At 35.4% G+C, this 27,539-nt stretch overlaps 1 protein-coding gene across 1 annotated transcript; it reads left to right on the top strand.

Moving 5' to 3' along the window:
- The first annotated feature begins 281 nt into the window (after positions 1-281).
- LOC132796550 (uncharacterized) lies at positions 282-27,039 on the top strand. The gene is made up of 6 exons (XM_060807755.1): positions 282-1,368; positions 21,314-21,618; positions 22,832-23,010; positions 23,306-24,344; positions 25,413-26,036; positions 26,367-27,039. The coding sequence occupies exons 1-6, from the start codon at positions 990-992 to the stop codon at positions 26,493-26,495; spliced, it is 2,655 nt and encodes an 884-aa protein (XP_060663738.1). The 5' UTR covers positions 282-989; the 3' UTR covers positions 26,496-27,039.
- Positions 27,040-27,539: the final 500 nt, after the last annotated feature.

Raw genomic sequence — 27,539 nt, 5'->3', positions numbered from 1 at the left:
CGCTCTCTCTCTCTCAGCAATTGACGCTCTCACTCACGTCTGCAATCTGCTTTCGTTGGCTTAACGGTACAAATTTTGCACTCTAGTCTGTCTCTCACTTGCGCTTTCATGCTCTGTCTCCATCTCCGTCTCAGCCGCAGCAGCAGCTTTGCCGAGATTTTCAATTGTTGCTTTGTGTTGTTGTCTCTCGCGACGTCGCTGCCGCTGTCGACGCTGGCTGCGAACTTTTTGGGCTGCGCGTTTTTCAAATTGTTAGCATATTTTTACAGCTGTCCAAGACGCGCAGCCGCAATTCGTTGTCGTGCGTTCATGCCAAGCGGTCGTCGCTTGTCGCAGCAGCTCCCCAAAAATCCAAAAATCCAAAATACAAAATCAAAAAACAAAAAATCACAACCAATATTAATACGAGCACACTCGGGCTTCTTCTTCCTCGCGCGTGCGCAACGAAAGTAAAAGTGCCAAACAACTGCGAAATTCTAACGGTTATTACACAACCTCAATCCGAGAAGAGTTTTTTTTTTGATATGCGTGTGTGTGTTAATTAAATCCATATATATATTTTTTTCGTGATGATTTAAGCAACAAGAAAAATACATAAGCACAAAACAAAAAAAAAAATAAAATAATCGACATAAAAAATAATAAATAAAATACAAGGAAATACGACCCGACACACTTTGGATTTTTTCACTCGTATGCATATTTTTGGAATTTTAATATAGTTCGTAAATTTCACGGATTTTATATTATCGCGGTTGGCTCTGAATACACATAAATATATATAAATCGTTTTTTTTTTTCGGTGCTTTTGTGGTTTTTTCGAAGTTTTGAGTGAAAGTGAAGCAGGCCAAGCGACACTCTACGAAAACGAACGTGCCCAGCCAATTTGTGGGATCTTTGCGTTATTATTATCATAGTATATAAATTTTTTTTTCTTGTTGTTGTTGTGTGTGTGTGCGTCTGCTAAAGAGGCGAAGAGAGGCGGAATCATGCACTTACATCAAGTGCTGATGCTGCTGCTGTGGCTGCTGGTCTCGGTCTCGGTCTCAACAATTGCTGAGGCGGCCATCGACAAGGACAACAAGTCCTCCTCAGCCGCCGTTATCGGTGACGTCAATCAGCATAATGTCATCAATTTACGACTGCAAACGGAAAACAACAACAACAACAGCGGCAGCGACGTCGACTTCAATTTCGATCTGTCGCGAACGCAGCGACTGCGCGATTCACTCAACGTTTTCGATCTCTCGCTGCTAGCAGCGCAGTGGCAGCAAGTCGAGGCCGCACGAACGCTGAGCGCCAATTGCACGAAGGACATGCGAAGCTATCTTCGTGGCCTGACCGATGCCACAATGTGGGCAGTCAAAAGTAAGTACAGTCAACAACAGCATCATCATCATCATCATCATCATCATCGCGATGCGAATGCAAAGCGAAAGAGGAATTGCAAATTGAAATCGTAATCGAAAAAATAAGAGAAGAAGGTTGCGTTGTGCATTGCAACCTTTTCTTGTTTTTAAAGTGCACCTTAATTGGGGATAATTATTACAATTATCATACAACTGCTCTTCCGCTCAAAGTCATCTCTTGAACTCGAATTATACCTATGCGAACTCAGCTTCTGCTAAAGCGATGATATTGAAACTTGGCACATAGTCAGCTTATTACTAAAGCATAAACATAGTTTTGAATCATCTAAATTAACCGACTCGAATTATACCTATGCGAACTCAGCTACTGCGGAAGCGATCTTATTGAAACTTGGCACATAGTCAGCTTATTACTAAAGCATAAACATAGTTTTGAATCATCTAAATGAAGCCACTATATCCAAGGATACACAACATTAAAATAATGTTATAATGGCTTTGGAACTAATTGTCAAATAATTTAGTTTGGTTTTTATTGCAAAACTTTAGGAAAGTGTATTATGCAAATTCTCCGTTCTACATTCATATAAATGTAATACAGGTTTTTATAAACTTAAGCCACTCTCATTTATATCTTTTAAAATAGTAAAAATGAAAATATGAAAAAATTGGATTACAAAGATGTAAATTAACTCTCCGCTCGATATTTCTTTAGAGCAATTCAATTACTCCAACACTTATCGAGTATTTTAATGACTTTATTATAAAATCAAAATATTCAGAAGAATCCCATATTCAAAAGAATTCATAATTCAATGAATAAGTTAACTATTTCTCCAGCTTATCAAAAAAATGAAAATATAATCCATAAATTTCTAATATCTTACTCAGTAAACTCATTGCTTGAGCACTTTATTTGATTTGAGTAGCAAATTATTGCCTTTAAACGAGCAAGAAAACTGGCCAGCTTCAACTTGGCATTTTGTGTCTATGTAAATATGACAAATTGGCCAAGTTGGCGATTATTTAAGCTTGAAGTACCATTTGCAAGTTGTCTTATCTCTTTCGAGTGCCCCCTTAGACGGTTAGACGGTTAGACGGAGTATTACTCGACATTTATTGGGCAATCTTAGAGGCTATTATTAAAATGCTACACACAAAGATATCGTCGACTCAAGCGACATCATTTTCGATTAAGAATTATGCATTGATAGGTTTTCGTGTGTTGTGTGGTGTTGTTGCACGTTGCACGTTACACGTTGCATGTTTATATTACAACTGCGCATGTGAACGTGCCGTTGTGCTGTGGGCTGCTTAAACCGGCGCATTCTCAAGATTTCGAGTCTCTCGACAATCTACATAAATGCATGCGCCGCCGCTGCTGCTCGTTTGCTATAGAGACCCAAGGTCGCAATTAGTTCTTGCCCGACAACAGCAACAGCAACTTGCAACAGCTCAATTGTGATTTTTCGATTTTGATTTCCAGCACAGTCCAGTCTGAGTTGTGTGTGTGTGTTAAGCGTGTTCATGCTCAACTTTTGGCAAATTGTTTGGTCATTATGTCAGCGCCTAAGCCAGCTTTAAAAATGCATCGTTGTTGTTGCTGACAGAAACATACCAAATGAGCTGTTACAACAGCAATTCCCCCGCAAAAAAAAAACTCAAATTAACTTTGCATTATAATTGTGGTGGCCACAAGACGCAACAAGTTGTCTTAAATAAGAGTAAAAATTTCGCCTTTAAATAAGGATTCGATTGAAAAGTTTTTGAAACTGTAATAGACAAATGCAAAAATGTTGGCTCTTTTAAATATGGATTCGATTGAAAAGTTTCTAGAATTGAACTTCATTTCAAGCAGAAATAAGTAAAAAGTTTAATTTTCATTTAAATTAAATTGAAAATGATGTTTAACCCATTTCATATTTTGTATTTGCTTCATTTGCTGTTTAAGCTTCGACTTCTAAAACTTTTTTAAAGACGTATGTGAAACTGAACTTTATTGAATGCAGCTCAACTCAATAAAAGTAAAAGGAAATACAAGCACAAATCTAACTGGGCTTGACTTTGAGTATAGCCAAATCTATTTTTAGTGCTTCTTTTGAGAACTAGTCAAAAAATATTGTAATAGGATATGGTAGAGATGACTGCTTGCACTGCTTGCTGCATTTGGCAAACTGCTTGCAGACAGCTGCTAAAATTGAACTGAGAGCAACATGCAGCAGCTGCAGCAACAGGCAACAAATCCAACAACAACAACAACAACTACGAATTATGAATAAATGTTGTGCGACGAGTTTTCAGTTTTAGTTTTTGGCTTACGTTTGAGTTTTGGGCTTGGGTTTGGGTTTGGATTTGAGTTTGGTTCGGTTGCGCCAGCCGTGTGTAAAGAGCACGCCCCCTTTTGGCCAACTGCCTGCCGGCCCACTGTCCGCCCCACTGACCAACTGACTGACTGGCTGACTGACTGAGTGAGTGACTGACTGATTGCTTGCTGGACTAACTCAATAGCTGGATGAATGCCAGACGAGCTGACTGTGTGAGTGAATGAGTGTCCAAGCGAGTTGTTGTTGTTGTTGTTGGTGTTGTCGCTGCCACTCTTTGTGGCTGTTATGCAATCAATTAACACACCAAATGCCGTCAAGACGAAGCGATACGAAACGAAACGCAACACCAGCAACAACTACTACAACAAGACCAAACATTTTATTTCATTTCTTTTCTTTTTTTTCGGTCTCTGTGTGTTCGTTTGGTCTCTTTCCCAAAAAAGTTTCACTAAGACAGCAAAGCGCGAACAAAAACGAAAATAATAATAATAAAAAGCTTTTAAATAATCATTTCAAGTTAAAAGTTGAAACTAACGCTCATTCTATTAGTTCGAAAAAAAAAGCGAAAAACAAAACAAAAAACTCATTCATCGCATCGGCTTATTCAACAGTTAGTCGCATTATTCATGCATTGTCCCATTCAAGAGAATTGAAGTCGAGCTACCTAGCTAGCTAGCTAGCCAGCCTCTGATGGCCAAGATCAATGGCTAATCGATGTGGCCGCATTACCTTTTTTTTGCGTGTTTTTTATACCCGCTACCCATAAGGTAGAAGGGTATTATAATTTTGTGCCTGCAGGCAATGTACATATGTAACAGGCAGACGGGGGGATATACTATAAAGAATATATAGTATATTCTACACTCTATGGTATATTTGAAATGTAGTACTATATCAATATACCAAATATAGCCTGTAGTATATATTTTAGTATTCTTGTGGAATATTAATTTTGTATATTTTAGGAATGATACTATATTAATATACCAAAGCATATGGTATAATTTGAGTACTGTGGTATATTAATTTGATATCTTTTATGAATAATACTGTTTTGCTCTTGCTCAATATATTTTTAATGTAGTATTATATTAATATACCAAATATAGTTTTTGGTATATGTTAGTATTTTTGCAGTATATAAATTCGGTATATTTTAAGAATAATACTGCACTGTTTTGCTCTTGTTCTATATATTTTTAATGTTGTATTATATTAATATACCAAATATAGTCTTTGGTATATGTTAGTATTTTTGCAGTATATCAATTCGGTATATTTTAAGAATAATACCGCACTGTTTTACTCTTATCCAATATATTTTATATATAGTATTACATTAATATATGTACCAAATAAACCCTTTGTTATATTTTAGTATTTTTGTGGTATAGTAATCGGTATATTAATATACCATATTTTAAGATTACCTCACTGTTTTGCTTTTATTCAAAATGGAAAGCGAGTATCTCACAGTCAATCACACTTGACTGTAGATTTCTTAGTTGTTTTTTTAATACCCGCTCTTTGCACTACGCAAAATGGGGCTCTATGACAACTGAAATTTATGACATGTATTTGTAAGATACTCCACACATACATATGTATATGTATATGTATATTCATGAGCAAAAACAAACAGATTAAAGCTCAATGCTAATAGACACTTTGAACATAATTCAAACATTAGTTTTTCGTAACATTCTTGCTCGATTAGAAGACCAATAAAAACATTTATCTCCATATCCATTAAATGTTGTTTTTTATGCACATAAATTAAATCAAAAAAAAATATCTATGATATGACTGTAGCTGGACAGTTTCATAAACTAAATTATACTAAATCAAATATCCAAAAAGATAATTATTTTTATTTCCTTATTTACTACAAAATTATTGGAATTTTGTTTATCAATTTCAGCTATAAGACTTAACAACATTATATTTCATTCTTTACTAATCTGCTTTCTAGTATTTTTCCGTATAAAAGCGTTATTTTTAGCCACATTAGCAGCTTATTGCCGCGTTTGTTGATTGGGCTTAAGTAAAGAATGAAGCTATGAAAAAACGAACAAGAAAAAGAAAAAATAACACTTATTAATACTTATTAAACAATTAAGTTGAGAAATCAACAAAATTTCGTCAGGCAAAAAGTTTCATTTTCGCGCATTTGCTTCTTCATATTAATTGAACAAATACTTGGCCATTGGGCTATGAACGACTTTAATTTTAAATTACGAATAAATAAAATACTATCTCAAATAGTTTGGCATACATTCAGATAAATGATGACTAAAGAGTTGAATGAGTTTAATTGTTAAAAATATTTTTATGGTGGCATAGAAAAATTTACCAAGTTTGTTACTTTATAAGGTCGAGAAATTTTAAATCTATTATAAAAAATTTCACAAGAAAACTCTTTTAAATGGAAACCACAAACTTTATAGATACTTAGTTCATTTTTTGACTGGTAAACGAATAAAGTAAAGCCATGTTTTATTATTGAGAAAAAGACGCACAGCAAAAATGATAATTGTAAAAGTAAACTGAGAACAAAAAAAAAAGAGACAAGACTTCATGAATGAGTAGCAGCATATTTTACGGCCATCTTTAAGTTCAAGTTCTTTGCCATCGTTTAACAACTATTGTCTTTACTCACTCTTATGGCCAAGTTCAAAATGCTTGCGATGCTATCTGCACTTTTTGTTCGGGTATCTATCGCGTCGTGTATGGACGTGATTCTAATGCCGCTTTAATATTTGCTGCTTGGCTTGCTTTGGCTTTTTTGCTTGATTCTTTTAATCGATTTGCAGGCCAAGTCAAGCTGCTAGTTGTAAAATTGGCGTAGTTGAAGGCCAAAGTTGTTACCATAACTCAGCAACAACTAGAGAGACTAGAGACTGGCTCAGGCTTGGCTGATTCTGGTTCTGGGCCATGGCATGTGTAGAAATCCTGGCAATGAATTCGCTGTAAACAGCCAACAAACAACATGAAAAAGACCGCTATTGATTTACGTGTTTCGCGTTTTTTCGGTTTGAAGAAGATGAAATGCAAATGTTTGCCCGTTAACAATGATCGAACTTGGCTTTTAGCTGCGACAATTGATCTGTGCAAACTTCCGCAGCGGCTTTCACGACGCGTCGTATGCCAAGAAAGGAAATCTCAATGACCTCGCCCTTTTTGCTTTTGCCAATTTGCAGCAAGAGTTGCAACAGTTTCTTTTTGTTGGATTTTCTTGTGTTGTGACCTCGCTGTTTCGCTTGCATTTCACCTGACAGTCTCTCTCGATTGAGTAAGACACAATGAAGCCACAATCGACAATCGGACAATCGACAACAACAACAACAACAACAACAACAATGAATCTGCTGCAACTTGTTCGTTGACCAACTTCCAAAAAAATTGCCAAGCAAAGTCGTGCCTGTGTTGGCCTCTTTTTGATTTTTTCTGCTCAATATCCATACATATTTTTGTTGGTCATTAGCCGCAATTTTTAGGCCAATATACTTAGCCGACTTTTGAGCAGGGAGGGGCCCCGAAAGGGGAGGGGAATAGCTACCAATTACAGTCTTTGTGCAAAATGAAACGTCACGCAACATAATTTCTACTGCTTTCCCAGTTGTTGTTGTTGTTGATTTACAACAGCAATAATAAAGCAATAAGAAAAATGAAGAAGCAGACTACACACGGACACACACACACACACACACACACACACACACGCACATACTACGAATTGCACAACAAATAAACACGCCAAGTCAGCGAACAAGCAGCAGCAACAATCGCAGTCGCAGTCGCAGTCGACGTCGACGGCGCAGTCAGCGCGCAACTTATGTAATTCAACTTTAATTTGATTGTTGCAATGTCTTGCAGTTTTTTCGCTCTCTCGCTTACTCTCTCTCTCACTGTCTATTACTATTTGCTCTCTCTCACTCTCACTTTTAACTCCTCTCTCTCTCTCTCTCTCTCTCTCTTCAACTCTCTTTCGCATTCACTCTTCGCTCTTGGCGAAAACGTAAAACACTTTCAACTTTGACCGACATTTTTTTCACTCTCTCTCTCTCTCTTTCTTTCCTTACTTTTCCACGCCAGCCAAACGAAAGACTTAGGCAACGAACTTGCCGTTGAAGTCAACTTCAGACGTAATTCGCATTATGCAACTTTTGCACTTGATCGTGAATTGAAGCATAACACACCTGTCTTTCCCTCTCCCTATCTCCCGCTCTTTCTCTGGGCTTTTGAAGCTGTATAGTCGAGGGGCAACAACAAGTTGTTGTCTGTGAAATTCCCAAGGGAACTTTGCCTGTGAAAGGCGATTGTTAGAGATGACTTGGCACATTAAAGCATTATTTGTGTTGATCCTTGAATGCTGGCAATGCAATTTACTGCTTCAAAACTGAGACCAACTCCAATTTATACAGTAAAGTGACTATGCCTTCAATTATCAGCCGAGGTTAGCATTTGAGTTCACAAAACATTTACAGCACCAATTATAATAAAAAAAAATTTAATTGTGGCACAAAAATTCAGTTTTAAAGAAATATTCATTAAAAATATTAAAAAAAAATTCCATTGAAATCAGAACTATATTTAAACTTTAAATGAATTTAAATGTTGTCAATTTTCTTGCGCTGTTTCAACACATATTCAAAGTACACTGCTAAAGAATTCATTTAAGTAGAAAGTAATACAAAAGTTGTATATCAAATATATGATATAGTTACCATAATATATGTACCATAATAGAGTGCATAATATACCAGATTGTCAGCCAAAGCAACTAGCAAGAAGTAGTACAAAAGTGATTTTGCCCACACAAAAGTCAGGAATCATAAAGACTGTATTCGTTGCCCTCATTTAGGAATACTTCAGTTGCTCTGCTGAAATTGCAATTACTTTGAATAAAGTCGCAACTTTTCAATCACAAACACGAAACTATTCCCTTTGCTTGTCTTGTTTGCATAGATCGATTTCTAAATTGCGGAATTGCTAACGAATGCCTCGCAATTTTGCACTCATGCAATTACAATATTTGCACTTGACTTGCACATTTTGGCCAGGTGAATCGGCCATTTGGGAAGACGATTAAAATACAGCCTAGAAATTACGACGATATGACGAATTTTATTGTGTCGAGTACTCAAAGTGTGCTCAGTGCTGATTGCGACTTTTTTTTAGCGGTGTCTCATCATGAGATGGCGCCGCTTCATCATATGCCATAACGATTCCGATTCCGAAAACAAATGCGTTTAATTGAAATTTGTTGGCGCAATCGTGATTGCAATCGTGTTCGTTATCGTTATCGTTGCGACAATCGCAATCGCCATCGCAATCGCCATCGCAATCGCAATCACAATTGTGTGCTCAAGTTTAATGCGTCAGTTAGACTTGGACGGTTTTAATCAAACGATTTCTATTGCTCGCTCGTTGCAAGGTGAACGCAGCCGCTCCCTTGGTCATTGATTATTACCTTCCCCTCCTCTTCCACTCTTCACTCCCCAGTCAATCGAGTGCATTCCCAGGCTTAGCCTCATTTTGTTGCGATGGGTAAAAGTCCGTGCAAAAAAGCATTTCCATTTCCGTTAGGTAAAAGTCTTCGCTAAATGAGACACGCACAACGTGCCGTGCATTTGTAATCGATTATGAAATCGATTTCAAGCAATTTGCCTGCCCCTCGATTTGGGGTTATTGACCATAATTGCAGGCATAATCGTATTGGCCATTTGCACATTTGTCTATTGCGCACTTGCCACACTCTTTTTTAGGGCAACCAAATGCCATTCCAGCCGGGTAGGATGATGCCGACAAGCAGACAGACAGACGGACAGACAGACAGACAGAGGGGTGGCGTGGCTAATTATACAACTACGCAAATAAGCAACGATCGAATTAGTAAAGCAAAACAAAAGCTATAAAAATATGCAGTTATTGCTTTTGTTTTACTATTCGAAATATAATACTAAATATTATACTGAATAACATTAATATTAACTAAATAACTATTGAACTAAAGCAATTGAATATATTATAAAAAAAAGAATCGAGCATAAAAATCTAACAAATTATATCACTTCAATATCATACTGAATAAAATATTGAACTAAAGCAATAAAACAATTGATAATATATTATAAAAAGAATTTAGTAAAAATTGTCTAACAAATTATATCACTTCAATTTCATAATGAAAGCTGAACTAAAGCAATAAAACAATTGATATATTATAAAAAGAATTTGATAAAAATTTTTTAACAATATGTTGCATTAAAATAAATTTGAAAATAAAAAGAAAATTATAAAGCTTATTTTGTAGTTCTATTAAGGCAAATTGCAATTAGAAAATCATAAAATAATAATTCTTCAGTTCAATTAGCAAAAGGTTGTTCAAATAAACTAAAATAGTTTTGCAGCTAGTTTTAATTAAATACAAATTAAAAATTACATTGAACAAGCATTAAACGTCATCAAAGATTATCTAAAACACCAATAAAAAACAAAGAAAACAAATGATCTTTAGCAAAATGCCTGGAAAAACCAAGAGAAACTCATATTAGATGTCATCAGCTTACAAGTTATTCGCCAATTCACAACGCGACCTAGGAAAATCTAGCCGTATGTGAATAGAGCTAGTGTCTCTAAGCAATTCCACAATCTGTAAATTGTGTATAGAAGATCAAAGCAAACAGAAACTTGGCTAATGACTGTGCTGGTATCAAAGTTATTGGTCAATTGATTAGCCCAAGATGCAAGCAAAAAAAACAAGACTCAATAAGTCGAGTGAATTGAATGAGTACCCATTACATTTCATGAATAATGAATGAACCGTGAGTCTGGCAAATTAGAAACCTGTAAAAATGGCCAAGTTTTTTTTTTGTTTTTGTTTTTGTTACTGCGTTTTCATGATGACATTTGGCATTCTCCGATGGAGTTTGCAAGTTCAGCAAGATTGCAATTTGGATGCTTGGCTAATTGCGAGTAACTCGTTGATTCGAGTACGTGGATGGTAGAGTGCAATCATGATTGTAGTTTTAATAGTGTTATTAATAGCACTTGACTCATTGCTGTGACATGACTTATGCAAAATGCAGCCCTGAGACGATGGCTTGATTCAAAAAAAATCTGGCACGCATATTACGCAAACTACAACTGGCCATTGCCACGTGTTGTGTTCACCGAGTGAGCCACATTTTCGGTCCAGTTCAGGCCAGGTGAAACAGAAAAAGAAGAAAAAAATACCAGTTAGTCATCAGCTGACCACTCTTGGCCTGGCCAAAGCCACAAACGGGTCGCACAATGGCAATGGCGATGCCGATGGCTTCGAAACTGAAGCTTACCAAAAACAAAATATAGTAAAAGAGCTGAAGCACAATCGGTGGCTGAAGATGCAGCTGACCTTGTGCCGAATCTCTGTAGAAAGATACCGAGACGTAAATTGAAGCGAAAGATCCGAGAAACCACCAAACAAAGCACATTCAAAAACAATATCCACAAAATACCAAAAAACAGATGAAAAGAAAAAACCCCAAAATGAAGCCTAAAAAGCAAATGAAATCAATATTCAAAAACTAGCGATGGACGCGTGACATGAGAAGATAAAAAACTAAAAGACGATAAATAAAAATATGAATTAAGTTACGTATGAAAAGGCAGCAATAATAATAAGAGCAGCAAATTTTTGAATAAGAGCTGCGAAAAACAAATTAAAGGTCTGAAAATATATTAAAATAAATATATGTATATACCAACTCTTAAATTCACTTGGGAGATAAATGCGTGTCACAAACATAAAAACAAAAAAAGTAACTCGAAAATATATTACATTTTTATATTACCAGTAAAAGCCTAATTGAAATTGGCTTTTAAGAATTAAGCATTGAGCCAAAAAAAGAAACAGCTTTTGTGCTTGCAATAAATCTGCTCAACAGATATGGAGGATTGTTGAGATCTAAAAATAGGGTTGTTTGCTTTGTGATCAAGGTATAAAATTAAGATTTTAAAATAATTTCTTCCTTTTATTATTTACTTTTTTTTATATTAATATATTCTTTATAATATACAATAAAATGAGGCTTTATTTTCTTTGTGATAAAGGTATAAAATTGAGATTTTAAAATAAAATTTTCCTTTGACTTTTTTTTTCATATATATATTCTTTGCAATATAAAATATAATAATAATAAAAACAATATAAAATATAATATTTTCAAAATACGTTATTTTTTTTTTAAATTTTCACTGAATTCCAAGATATATATTATATTTGTTCTTTTCTTTTAGTAATATTTTAATATTCTTTTTTACTATTTTCTACCATAAATGCAATCTTTTAATTGAATAATGAAATTTCAAAATATTTTTTTCTTTTGACCTGAACTAAAATTTTGTTATTGAAAAATTAAATTCCAAACCTGAACCCATCTCTAAGAGTATAGTTTTCAGTTTTTTTTATTATTTATACACTTTAAGCGCAAACACTTGACTCAGGTGGTTATGACAGAGATTTGCTGCTCCACCTCGTTTCTCTCTTTCCCCTTTCTTTATTTCCTCATACTTCACTTTCGCTCTCCCTCCCTCTCTTTCTCTCCCTCTCGCATTCCCTTTCTTTTCACTCTCCGTCACCAGCTTTGTCTCCGCTGGCGATGTTTGGCGGTCCATTACGCAAAGTGGAGCACAAATTGCTGTCAATGCTCCAAGCGAAGCTCTGGCGAAAGTGCCAACGGCAAACTGAACATTGTTGTTGCTGTTGCTGTGATTATTGCTATGATTGTGTGTGGTAGCAACGAATGCTCTTTGATGATGATGATGACAGCGTCAGACAGTCAATTGTCAATTGTTTGCGAAACGATTTCAATGTCGTCAGGCATCGTCGTCGTCGTCGTCGTCGTCGCCGTTGTCTGTGGGCGAACAGCAGCAACAGCAACAGCAACCACTGCACTTGAACCCCACAGCAGCAGCAACCACAGCAAACAAACGTTGTTCAGCTACAACATTGACATTGAAATTGTCGCCAAAAAAAACAACAAGAAAACAAGAAAACAACAGCGACGACCTGAATAACAATTGTTGAATCCAACAAATTTTGTTGCTCCCATTGCGGAAATGTTGCGGCTGAAAACTCAAAGATGGCACTTTGCAGATTGTGGACACCTTTTTTGATACCCACTACCAACAGGGTAAAAGGGTATTATAAATGAGTGAAACATGCAAAGGGAGCCATCTCCGACGCTATAAAGTCTATATATAGTAATATTTATCAGAGTGAAATAGGCATTTATCAATATACCAAATATAGCATTCGGTATAATTTAGTATATTTTCGATATGTTATTTTGGTATAATTTTAGAATAAGGATGTATTGATAATGGGTATCAATATACCAAATATAGCCTTCGGTATACTTAAGTATTTTTTGGTATATTAGTTTGGTATATTTTTAGAATAGGGTTGTATTGAAGATAGGTAGCGAGTGTTTCACAGTTCGTATAAATATGTACTAAATATATCTTTTGGTATATTGTAGTATTTTTTTTGGTATATTATTTTGATATGTTTTTAAAGTAGAGTTAAATTGAAAATCGGTAGCAAAAGGCTCACAGTTCGTATATATCAATATATCAAATATAGCCTCGGTATACATTAGTATTTTTTTTGGTATATTTTTAAAATAGTGATGTATTAAAAATGGATGTCAATATACCAAATATAGCCTTCGGTATACTTAAGTGTTTTTTCCGTACACTAGTTTGATATATTTTTAAAGTAGGGTTCTTTTGCAGATAGGTAGCAAGTGTTTCACAGTCGAGCACACTCAACTGTAGCCTTCTTACTTGTTGGATTTCTCTTTCTCTCTTAGCGTAGTGATCTTAAGGTGCGTCGCCAAGCATTAAATTACCTTACAAAATGCGTACTTTGCTCACTTTGATGTGACTCAATTAGGCAACAACTAACAACAATTGGTAACACAACTGTCAACAGCAACAACAACAAAAATAGCTGACAACAAGCAATTATCATTCATAAATGTGAATTGTGCTGCAGATGAATTTGTCGAGATATTTCGGCAACTCAACTGAGTTCCAAGCTCAGTTCATAAACTTGATCAACGCGTCAGCAATTTCAGTTTCAGTTTCTGTTTCAACTTTAGCTTTGTGGCCCTTATGAAATTCGCCAACTGTTTATGGCCACCATATAACAAGCCCAAGTTTGTCAACACACACTCAACTTTTTCGCAATTTTGAACTCTGTAACCCAGAGTTGTTATTGTTTTTTTTATTGTGTTGAGTATAAATTTTCTCCTTTATTCAACATACATATCTAAGATAGACGTTGGTAATTCATCTTCAATTCGAACCCAAATACAAACATACTATATAATTGTATAATAAATGTTGTAATTGAAATTGATTTTTTTTTTTTTTGTAAAAGACGAAATAGAGATGTGATTTGTCTTGAATTAAAGCTTTATAAAACATCAATTCGTTAATTTTGTTGCCCGTTCTTTCATTTTCAAATTGACTTTCTATTAATGAAACAATCCAATAATTATTTTCTTCATTACATATCTGATATGACTTGCCTCAAAATAAATTGCAAAAAAATCGTACTAAGGTATTATTTTCAACTTTATGGCTAACTCAAATAGGTTTCAACCAAAGTTTTTGAATCGATATAACTCAAAGGAACTAACTTCATCAGTACAAATGTTTCTTCTATAAATGTTGTTTAGCTTACTGATATTAATTTCTCATCTACCTCTTCTATCTACTATTTTATCTTCTATATCTTCTTAAAAGAATCAACTCCGCCAAGCTATTGTCAAATTCTATAGAAAACGAAAATGTTTTCAGCATTCACTATAAACACAATGCGATTAGTCGTCAAAATGCAATTAGAGACACACTTATCATATTAAAACAAATGAGCATTCTCCATTAAAAAAACGCGACTTTGAGTTATAATGCGTTGATATTTGGCTAAGCGTGTTGCTGGATCACTTTTATTGATGGGGGCAGAAATTCTACGCAGTTTTTCTACACAGTCAAAAATATTATTAGGTTGGGTTGCGTGTACGCCTTTAATAAAGCACAAATAAACCGACTTAATGCCTCGAAATTCCAAAGGGTTCTACAGCTAGATAGACTACGTGACTTGCACGATCTACGTTTGTAATGATTACAAACAAAACGAAACTATAGATAAAGAATCAATGATCTTAGTGTAGTGTACTCGATGCGATCAGCGATCTTGGCATTTCAAGAGGCCAAATCAAATTTACACTAACGTGTATAATTAGCAAACGATTATGAAACTATGAAAAACACAAAGAGAGAGACATTTACTATATTTAAAAGGAGTATTTGCCAAAGCTAACGATGAGTTTTTCATGTAAGATTGTCAACACGATCAAGTTGTCCAAGGTGTTTTGACCATAAACCATAAGCAACCTACTAAAAATAATGAAATGACCAAGTCAAAAGAGTAAAGTTCAAATGGGTACAATGATATAGTATAATGTAAGCAATTAAGAGTACAATAAAAGTAGCGAACTTTAGATAGAATATAAAGATCCAAAATGTCTTAAGATTAAATTGAATAGCAAGTGTAAATTAGAGAATATCTTAGACTTCAACTTTTGCACATTGCAAACTATTTCAGAATTTACCAAACTTTTTCACACATTTAAGTTAATTTTTGGCAATTTTTAGAATTTTATTAAATTAAAAAAATAAATAAAGGGATTAACAAGTAGTTTTGCTGATTACTTCTGCAATTTCAATACGATACTCAAACATGATTACCAAAATTCTTTTGACACCTTTGTAGACAAATATTGAAAGACTCTTCCCTAAGAATTTACTTAGAATTTGTTTTAAGTTTGTTTACTTTGCTAGATTTCTACACATAGCATTACAACTAATTTTGACACCTCAAAGAGTCTTTCACTCCAACATTTTTTTTTTTTGCATATTTGCAGTTCTCATTAATCATTAATCAAATAAAATTGCTAAAATGTTTTGTCACCGGCAGAATTTCTGGGCGTTTTATTTGAATAACTCTCGCTGTGGATGATGTTCAGTAATAATTTTAACTACGCAATTGCTTGTCAGATTTGGACATGTTAGAAGTGTTTGCGTGTTTTTGTTGTTGCTGTTGTTGTTGTTATTATTGTTGTTGTGTTTGTGGCAGACGCAAGAGGCAAGCCACACGTAAAACCCATTAAACACAATTGTTCGACGAGACAGACGGCGAAATATGCCATGTAAACGGATTTTTTTTCTTTCTTCGCTGTTTTTTGGTTAGCTAATTGCAAATATCGAAATATCAGCATACACAAAAAAAAATATTTAATAATTTATTTTAATGGTTCTGACGCACGTTGGTTGTTGTTTTAATTGCACTGTTTAAATTTAAAGCGCGTCGCAGAAAACAGCAAACCAAAAACATCAAATCAAAACAAAATGTTTTATTTGGTTTTATTTGCGCTTTGGTTGCTTTTTTATTTTTTTTTTTTGGTTTTTTGCCAATCTTTCGCAACGTTGAATACAACTATTTGGTTGTTGTTGCTTGTTTTGTTTATGATTTCTTGTTGGCCCAACGTTTCATCAATCAAACGAAATTTCAACAGCTTTTTTCTCGCTCTCTCTATCTCTCCGTCTCTTTCTGGGTGTGTCACATCGTACCCGCCCCCACTGCGCCCCCTTTTTTTTTTGGAGGGTAATGGTTGTGCTGTAATCGGTTTTAGTGTTAACACCTTTGTTTGTCCCCGCTCTCCAGATAAACCCAAAGACCTAGTTTATTGTGCCCAACCTCCAACGCAATGTCTGCAACAACCTCGCAAGCTAAACCCCTCTATATATGTACATACATATATATATATAGACATATCTTCCCCTCTAGATCTCTCCCCCAGCCATAAAACCCACTCAACGGACAATTCGCTGATTGTTTTCAAGAGCGCAATTGGCGATTCCATTGACACTCAAGTGACAATGACAACAGCATAAAACTACAGATAATAATCGGCCATCAGCAGCAGTAGCGAAAACCCCAAAAACAAATCAATGGACCGCACTCTACATACGACATACTACATACTATATATGTTATGTATGTATGTACTATAATTATAAGACGCAAACTCTTGAGACTCATCGAGTGGCTTCTTATGCACAGTATTAATTCTCAGCTGGTTGAGAATTATTTAGCCCAATAAACGTTCGTTCATGAGGCACACTTTTGATACCCCTTCAGAATTCGATGCGCGGGTCGGTTAAAAATGTGGCTAGGCAAGCTTCCAAATGCCAAATGTAATTCACTATTTGTATTTGCTAATCAATCAGAACCAACAGCTAAATCAACAGCAGAGCACATTCCTCAGTCGATTCGGAAGTTTCGATGACTTTAATTCACTCTCGTTTAAACGAAATTTTGCTTTAGCTACGTCATTTGAGAAACAATCGAACACTTTACTAAATTACAGGGAAGATAGTTCATACGATGCTATTTTATCATATCAACTCAAGTACTGAATATAATAATATACCATTTTAACACATTTCTACAACAAATTACTATAAAGCTAGTATCTGTGATGATATTTCAGTATTTTTTCATGTGAGTTCGGTATATTTATATAATAATATACAATTTGTATTTAATACATCCAGGTAATACATTGAGCTATAAAAATACTATAGAGCTAGTTTCAATGATGCTTTTTTTTAGTATTTTATCATGTCAACTTAGTACATTGACTATAATAATATACCGTTTTTTTTAGTATATTTAATACATCACTAAACGAAACTGGCCTTAGCTACGCCTTTTTGGCATATATGAATTCTATATTCCAGAATTGATCAAAATACTAAATTATTATATAATATATGAACTCGGTATATTTATATAAAAATATACAATTTGTTGTATATTTAATACATCCAGGTAATACATTAAGCTATAAAAATACTATAGAGCTAGTTTCAATGTTGCTTTTTTAGTATTTTATTATGTCAACTTAGTATATTGACATTATAAAATACTATTTTGTAGTATATTTAACAAATCACTAATATTAATCATTTAAACGAAACTAGCCTTAGCTACGCCTTTTTGGCATATATATTAATTCTATATTCCAGAATTGATCAAAACACTAAATTATAGGTAAGGTATACAAAAAATACCATAAAGCTAGGTTCTGCAATGTTATTTTAGTATTTTACCATGTCAACTCAATATATTAAATATAATAATAAGTTATAACCTATAAACAACTAGTATTAAGCTAGTTTGTGTGATGCTATTTTATTATTTTATCATGGCAACTCAGTATAAAACTTATCCTATTCTATTCGAGTAACTTTTATTCTCATAAATAAAAAGATTACTATAATAGAAAACTTAATTCTTGAAGTCTATATATAGTTTTTTCTGCAAAAAATCGAATTTCTAAAGCGGTAATCGTATAGAGTGCACATCTTAAGACTTTCAGCACGCTTCGATCAGTTGTTTGCCCCATTCACTTGACGCTTCGCTTCCCCGACGCTGTAACCCTGATGTGACTGTTTTTTTTCTTCTGTAGACGCGTCTGCAGCAGCAGAAACAGCGACAGCGACGACCTTGCGACAACTTAAGAATTAAGATATGGACAGCGAATTGAACGAGGTGCAACTTGTACTCGTACATGTTATAAACATGATGGAGAGACATCAACAAATGGAAGTGTAGTTAAGATTTGTTTAAACGGTAGCCACAAGTTCAACTCACAAACTACCTGGTTCGCACCCAAAGAAAGAGAGAAAAAGAAAGACTAAGAGAGAACGAGATGGCAATCTATTTAGCTTTCCGGCAGCTGTGCTATGATCTTGGTCGCAATCTCCGGGTGACTGATCAAAGCATTGTCATGTACATTGCAGAGTCGTCACCTTGGATGCGACTCGCTGTCTCGGGGTCTGTTTCATCAGTTTTTAATAATATTATTATTATACTATGTAGATGTATGTGTGTGTGTGTGTGTGTGTGTGTACACAAAATGTTGGATCGTGGTGATGCTATTGTCTCGTTTCTTAGTTTTCCGCTTTTTGGAAGACGTTAAACGCTTGAATGACACGTTCAATTGAACATGAGACATCAGAAATGATGAACAAATAAAGCATAACACACACACACACACACACACAAAGTTATGCTGAAATTTGACTAAAAGCGGCAGCTGATCAGCTGATAGTCACCAACAATTACATAAAAAATACCCAAGAAAATAAAAAAAAGAAATCAAATGACCTCAATCGCAAATTAAATTGAAAACATGTTTTCAACCATTACAACGCTAAAAGTGAACTTAACTCGAAAAATGGGTCAACGTTTCAGCCACATTTAATTGCCCTAATTAATTAATAATATTGGCTAATGATGCGCTGCAATGCAATTATCAAGGCGCTAAGTGATTTTTTGGCCAAGCCAAGCTGAATACACATTTTGCGCTGCAGCACGCCTCAAAATGAAATACTTAATAAACAAAAAACAACCTGCTCATGGTCAGGGCCACTTTATGCTGCACGCAACACGACACTTAATAAACATCTCGCCACAGCCTCCTTCTGCTCTCCACACACACACACACACTCTTCCAGCTATTGCCCCTTTTAGGTGGCAAACTCATAACTCTCTTGGCTTGGCTTTTGGTCAAGGCGAGTCACAGTTTTGACCAGCAGGAAGCGAAAAGCAAAAGTTGTCATACAAAAGTGCCAAAATATCTGGTAACAACTACAACAACAACAACTTTGGGGCCAACAACTGACAACAGAAACTGAAATGACAATAGCAACAAGTGACAACAAAGTGTTGCGTAGTCGCTGGGCAGCTGCAGTTACAGCTTCAGCTTCAGATTCAGTTTCAGTTACAACTGCAACTGCAACAAAAGGAAACGCAAATAATGCAATCACTACAAACCCTCGACTATAAAATACCCTTTAATCAAGTTCAAGATGCATGCAAACATATGCTATGCATAACTTCTATTTTAAAAGCTAAACAGATTGGCATAAATAGATTTGATTTTTCAATTGCTTAAGTTTCGTACCTTTTGGTAAATTTGTAGTATTTTTTGGTATATTAATTTGGTATATTCTAACGATAATACCGCAAATCGATATATACCTCAAATATAAAATTACATAAATAGATTATTAATGATAATTCAATTACTAAATTTTCTGTTTCTAGTAATACCCTTTGGTATATTATTTGTTCGGTATATTAATTTGGTATACATTAACAATAGTACCGCCAATCAACCATGTCTTATTATATAAGTATACATAGATAGATTTGATTATTCAATTGCTTAAGTTTTGTACCTTTTGGTAAATTTGTAGTATTTTTTGGTATATTAATTTGGTATATTCTAACGATAATACCGCAAATCGATATATACCTCAAATATAAAATTACATAAATAGATTATTAATGATAATTCAATTACTAAATTTTCTGTTTCTAGTAATACCCTTTGGTATATTATTTGTTCGGTTTATTAATTTGGTATACATTAACAATAGTACCGCCAATCAACCATGTCTTATTATATAAATATACATAGATAGATTTGATTATTCAATGGGTAAAGTTCTCTGTACCTAGCAGTACCCTTTAGTATAAGTTTAGTATTTTTTTTGGTATATTATTACTATCATAGCGATAATACCGCAAATCGGCTATTTCTCAATATATAACTGCTCTTAGCAGTACTCTTTGGTATACTTTTAGTATTTTTTCGGTAATGAATCTGGTATATTTGAACGATAATACCGTAATTGAAGTATTTCTCGTTGTATAAAAATACAAAAATGGATCTGACTATTGAATGGCTAAAGTCTTTTTCTCTTAGCAGTATCACTTTCTACATTTTAGTATTTTTTGGTATATTAATTCGATAAATCTTAAACCGAAAATCAATTATTTCTCATTATATAACATAAACTACATTGACAACTCTTGACAATGGATAAATTTGTGAAAATTTTCATTAAATATTAATGAAATAATAATGCTCCAGCATCAGACAATCCAAATGCACTTTTCAGCAAGTTGCACGCTTCTCATATGTGTATAAAAGTAGAATAAGATTGGTATAGTTTAGACTGTCAGATGAACGCAGTCACGCAACTAGACAGACGGAATAAATGTAGGCAAACTACTTTATAAGCTTGCCTACCCTTTGTCAGACTGATTTGAAGTGGTATCGCAAGAAACCTGTTGCAGCTACAACTGGTTGCAGCAGCGGCAGAAGATCAACAAGTTGGCAAAACTGGACGGCAAAGCAGCGACTGACACACAACGCAACAGTGTGGCAACATGTGGCAAGCAACGAGAGTGGCAACAACATTATATAATAAGCCAGCTACCAGCTACCAAAACAAAAAGTGAAAGAAAGCCCAGGCAAAAACAAAAAAAAAAAACGTTTTCGATTCGCAATGCTAATGGGGGCATGCCGCATGCGGCAAAGTGGCAAGCTAGGCGGAATATATAGTAGTTGTTATGGCATTATCTCAGCAGTTCGCACATTAAATTGCCCTTCTCTTTCTCTTTCTCTTTGTCTCTCTCTTTCGCAGTGGACGATGCTTCCGGTCATTACACATCCGGTTTCTTCTATGGCAACAACTACTGGATGGGTTCATTGGCCCTTTGTGAGGCCATCTATGAAGGCGCCACCAATGGCATCAACAACAACAACAGTAACAACAGCAACAGTGCCAACAACAAGACAAACAATAAGGACGACAACAAGGATAATGGATTGCCATTTGCCGCGGCATTCTCAAAAGCTTACAGCAGCGTTTCCAATGCGCCGCCTCCATTCCAGCCGGGATTCTATGTGCTCAAGTTGCAGCTGAACGAGACGCTGCCAACAGAGGTGGTAAGTGGCAAGCGGCAAGCGGCAAGAAACAAAAACGAGAAGCGATTAGAGAAGTCATTAACCAAGTGAGAAGTGACTTTAGGCGCTAAACGATCATTTGAATTGGAAAAATAGACAGGAAGCACAGGCACACAAAAAAAAGAAAGCGAAAGTGTTTAATGATTAAGCAAAAGATAAACAAGTAGGCATTTAAAAAGGGAGCGGCAATTAGAGAAGTTCAGTTGAGGAAACAATGTAAATACATATATAAAATGAAAAGGTTAAGTAATCATCAGACATCAAACTTTATAAAAAGAAAGCTTTTCCAAAGGGGAAACACTTAAATAACTAAAATATCGAAATAAATAGAAGCTCAGAACAGAATTTAAAAAAGATTGCATTAAAAATAAATCAGAGCTGTGATAAATAAACCAGAAATGAATTTGCTAATAAATACGAGTAGGTGCCAAAATATGAAAACAAAATTTATATTAGCTACGGAAATGAGAAACAATCAAAAATCAGCAATAAATGCTGAGGAATGTGCGTGACGATTAGAGAAGCTATTAGCAACGCAATTCATATAATATATGTATAAAATAAGAACAATTTGAAAACGCAAAAAAGAAGAGTAATAAAAACATAGAAAACAAAAAAGAAACATTTTGTTTTTAGCAAGCAATCTAATGCGAAATTAAGACACATTTGAGTTACAAATTTTAAGATTAAGGTAACATAAAAAACAGTAATTAGATATACAAATTTGTAACGTGGAAAAGCAGAAAAAAATATTATGATTTCATTAATCTTTAACTCTGCTAATCAACTTGCACTAAAAGCACTAGAGAAGTACAACAAAAATACCATTCTCGAATACCAAATTAACAAACTTAGAATATCCTTAAGCTTCTCAATTGTTCACTATGTTGTAAATCTTACACTAGAGAAGTTCAAGGAAGCATTATATTCTTTAGCAATAAAAATATCATTCTTAAGTTTTTGTATATTGAATACCAAATCAACAATCTTAGAAAGTCCTTAAGTTTGTAAAAGTACTAGAGAAGTACAAGGAAGCATTACATTCCAACAAGCATTACATTCAATAAAATACCATTATAGAGTTTTAGTATATCGAATACCAAATTAATGAATATCAGGAATTGGAAAGTCGTTAAGCTTTTGATTAATTCACAATGTTGTAAATTAAACTCTATTCTCTATTTCCCCTTATCAGCTGCGTACTATTTACACAGGCATGTGTCTGCCATCGAGCTGCAGCATCGCGGACGTCGATCAGATGAGTTCGTTTGCCCGCTTGGAGCTGCCCAGCCGGGAGCTGCGTGTGCTGGACATTCGAGTGCCGACAGACAAGGAATTTAACATATGGTCAGACAAGACATTCTGCCTGCTGATGTGAGTAACCGAAATTCACTTTTCAATTACAATCACAAAAACTTGCTAATGCTGTGCACAAATAATGTGTGTAGTAGACTGATCTCTACGTCTTTCGATTCACCAAAAAAAAAAAAACTACGGCGGATAGTTGGCTTTAGCTATTAGCATTCGCTGAAATTGTGTGAAGTGAGATGAAGTCCGAAAAAAAAGCGAAACTATCCATATGCCACGCCCAACCAAAGTTTGCCCAGTCAATTAACAAGCTCTCCACTTCTCTCTTTCTCTCTCTCTCTCTCTTGTTGACTCTCTTCAGTTTGGTCTCTTGCATTGTGATCGTATTGATCTGCTGTGGTACGCTCTACGAGATCTATTTGACACGTCAGCTGCAGGAAGCGTTGCGTCTGCAGGATAAGGAGATGATGAACAACAGCGAAACAAGCTCGGGCATTGGATGCGCCTCCTCTGATTATAGCGATACGATGACCGCTCATGATGAAGCCCTCAAGCAATCGAATCATCAATCGGATTCGTTGAAGCAACTCGATCAGCTGGTTCTTAATTTGCCGCCCACTTTAACGGGTGGCGACAACGACAGCGGCAACGGACATCATCATGATGAGGAGCGTATGCACGATCATTTGAATCATCTGCAACATCATCGCGGTGGCAGCAACGCAAGTGGCAGCAGCAGCAACGGCAGCGGTCGCCGTGTTGCCGTCAGCAATAACAATAACAACAACAGCAACTCCGATGAACATCTCGAGGGACACTTGCATGAGCCAGAGAAACTAAGCATCTACTCTGAATTGTTGCTCTCCTTTTCGGCGATCACGAATTTCAACGCGATCTGTGATCGCAATGTTGGTGCCGACACCATTCCCTGCATCCATGGACTGCGCGCCTTCAGTATGGCTTGGGTCATCCTGGGACACACTTGCATTGTGGTCTTCAAGTACTCCGATAACATGGAGATGCGCAAGGAGGTCGAACAGAATTTCTTCTTCCAGGCGATCACAAATGGTCCATTCAGCGTCGACACGTTCTTCTTCATCAGTGGCTTCCTGATCTCCTACTTGTATTTCCGCACCAATGCCAAAGGCAAGCTGAATAAGCTGAGCAAGGGAGCCAATGAATTCACCGCTGGCACAGCGCACTTCTTTGGCCTCGTCGCGTATCGTTTTATGCGTCTTACAGCTCCCTATTTGTTTGTCCTTGGTGTCGTGCAAGTGACCATGAAGTATCTGGCTGCCTATTCCATCTTTGATCCACCCACCATGGATCATGTCACCTGCCCGGATTACTGGTGGCGCAACATACTCTACATCAACACGCTTTTCCCAGTTGATGAGATGGTGAGTTCCAAAAAACAAAACTCAGCGTTGTTAGCCTTACAAACATTATGGATTGAGAGTTCTTCATCGAATCGAATATTACGAATATTTGCGATGTAATTTTTTGGTTTGAATCTTCTTTTTCTTTAATAATATATTTTTCAACCGAGTGTTTCACTCGCATTTCATAGTTCAATCAGTTTAATACAACAGAGATAAGAGAATACAAAATTATTTCTATTTTGTTATTGCCAATTAAGCGGAAAGCAGTAAAATATATATACTAAATTACAGAAACGAATATCAAAATAAAAAATATAAGATAGCCGCTACCCAAATTCTATAAAAGTCAGCAATATTATCCTAAAAATATACCGAAAAACACTAAAGCATAACGAATGCCACAATTGGTATCTCTATATACTACTACAATATGCAAAATATACCATAGAGTATAAATATACCAGATGCTAAGCAACTAAGTGGCAATATACTAAATTAATATACCAACAAATACTGAAATATAACGAAGGCAACATTTGGTATCTAGATATACCACTATATTCAAAACATACCATAGGTTACAAAATATACCAGATCCTAAGCAACTAATATGCAAAATATACCATAGAGTACAAAATATACCAGATGCTAAGCAACTAAGTGGCAATATACTAAATTGCCAACAAATACTGAAATACAACGAAGGTTACATTTGGTATCTAGATATACCACTATATTCAAAACATAGCATAGGTTACAAAATATACCAGATCCTAAGCAACTAACTAATATGCAAAATATACCATAGAGTACAAAATATACCAGATCCTAAGCAACTAACTAATATGCAAAATATACCAGATGCTAAGCAACTAAGTGGAAATATACTAAATTAATATACCAACAAATACTGAAATATAACGAAGGCTACACTTGGTATCTAGATATACCACTATATTAAAAATATACCATAGAGTACAAAATATACCAGATCCTATGCAACTAACTCCCGACTAAAACAATTATATTGAGAACTACCCTTAATAGTCCTCCTCTAATCACCTGTATGTTTGCTCTCTTTTCTAGTGCATGTTGTGGAGCTGGTACCTGGCCAACGATACACAATTCTACATGATTGGCGCCATAATTTTGATTGTGGGCGTGCGTCACTTCAAGCTCTCTGCCATTACGACTCTGGTCTTCCTGGTGCTCTCCTGGATAACGACGGCCGTTGTGGCCTTTACGAACAATCATCGCCCAAACACCGACGATCCCTTGGCGCTCTTTGACAAGATCTACGACAAACCCTGGACCCGCCTTGGCCCCTATCTCATTGGCATGGCCGTCGGCTGGATATTGTTCCGCAGCAATTGCAAGATTCGTCTGCCCAAGTTGACGGTGGCCAGCGCCTGGTTCCTGGCCATGTTGAATCTCTTTGTGCTGGTCTTTGGCCTGTACCAAACGGATCTTTCGCAATTCACGGCGGCTGCCTACAGCTCATTGAGTCACTCGGCCTGGGCCTTGTCCCTCGCCTGGATTACGATTGCCTGCTCCACCGGCTATGGCGGCTATATCAATTCCCTGCTCTCCGCTCCCTGCCTCTATCCCTTCTCGCGTGTCACCTACTGCGCCTACCTTGTGCATCCCATTGTCATACGCTCCATGGCGCTCAATTCGGATGCGCCGCTCCACTTGGGAGGAGATCTAATGGTGAGTCAAACTCTGCGCTTTCTAATCGAAGTTTGGAACATAGTCCACCAAAATAATGATTATTTAGGAATAGTTAAAGATAGAGATTGAAGTTAATGACAAATTAACGTTTTGCTCAACGACAATTTCAATTTAAACAAAAATATAAATGAATAAATTATGGAGGATTGAAAAATCTTAAGTAATCATTATATTTATATACAATGATCTTTCTCTACGGCAAAATAGTTGAAAAGCATTGAAATTCGAAATATAATCAACATTATAATGTAATTTTGATCTTTATATTGATTCCACTCGCTAATATTCATTTTTTCTCTCTTTCTTCAGGTCGTCATGTTCTTTGGTCTGACGGTCGCTTCCTATTTCCTGGCCTTTGTTGTCTCGATGTCGTTTGAGGCGCCCGTTGTCACAATGCTGAAAATCTTGTCACCTAGTCGAAAAAAGCGTCTCGCCTAAACTGGCGACTCCCCTCCCCACACTCACCCCCCTACACACACACTTGTCTATTTATGCGTTAACTATAAAGAGCATTCATAATATCAACATCAACATCAACATCAATCACACTCATACTACAAAACACCTTTCTTCAAGTCTTCGGACTATATAAATATCATATATACATTTTTTTTTCGTTTCACGTTTTCGCACCAAGCAAACAATGTCCACATATTTATACATACATGTACATCGAAACCCCCTTTCTCTCGCCCTTTCTCCCTTTATTTCTCGCCCTTTTCCTCATTTAATTGTCACACATTCCTCACACAGCTTCGTTATTCGTTGTTTCATCAACCGTTTTTTTTTTATGCAAAAAAGCCCTTTTTTGTGTTTCGTAATGTGTACATTTTAGTCGTTTAATTTATTCCAAAGGTTTGGAAATTTTGTGCGTGACGAAAAAGTAATAGTACTTAATAGTTTTAATTATATATATATACTGTATACTTAATAAAAAGAAACAAAAACATGCAACTCTAGTACCTAATTTTATAAAACAAATTCATGTTGTATATATGTATACTATATATGTAATGTGTATAAACATTTAAATAAAACTGCTACCAAATAAAAAATTTAAAAATCCATTCAAAGTCTACGTTTAATATTCATTATTCTCGATGTCAAATGAAACCAAAATGTGTAAAATTCAATTTCGAAATCCGATTATAATTGTGACATTTAGTATTTAACTATTAAACACTTTCGAATAAGCGAAACATTTTCAACCGTTGCACTACGAATTTCAAAATTCATTTGCGAATAATCGGAACTCAGAAAATTGAAATGCGACAACCCTGTAACGCTTCTATCGATTTAGTGTATGAGCTGGTCACACTGTTGCACTCAACACTTTCCGAATATTCATATGCTAATAAAATATACAAATAAATTCAAGGAAGCAAGGAAGAAAATCGAAAAAAATAACTTATGGCTTACAATAGCATGAAATTAAATAAATTAAAAATATATATAAGAATAAATAAGTATATTTAGACAAAT

The sequence above is a fragment of the Drosophila nasuta genome, chromosome X (assembly GCF_023558535.2).
Source record: "Drosophila nasuta strain 15112-1781.00 chromosome X, ASM2355853v1, whole genome shotgun sequence".
Lineage (NCBI taxonomy): Eukaryota > Metazoa > Arthropoda > Insecta > Diptera > Drosophilidae > Drosophila > Drosophila nasuta.
This window is presented reverse-complemented; position numbering and strand designations above follow the sequence as displayed.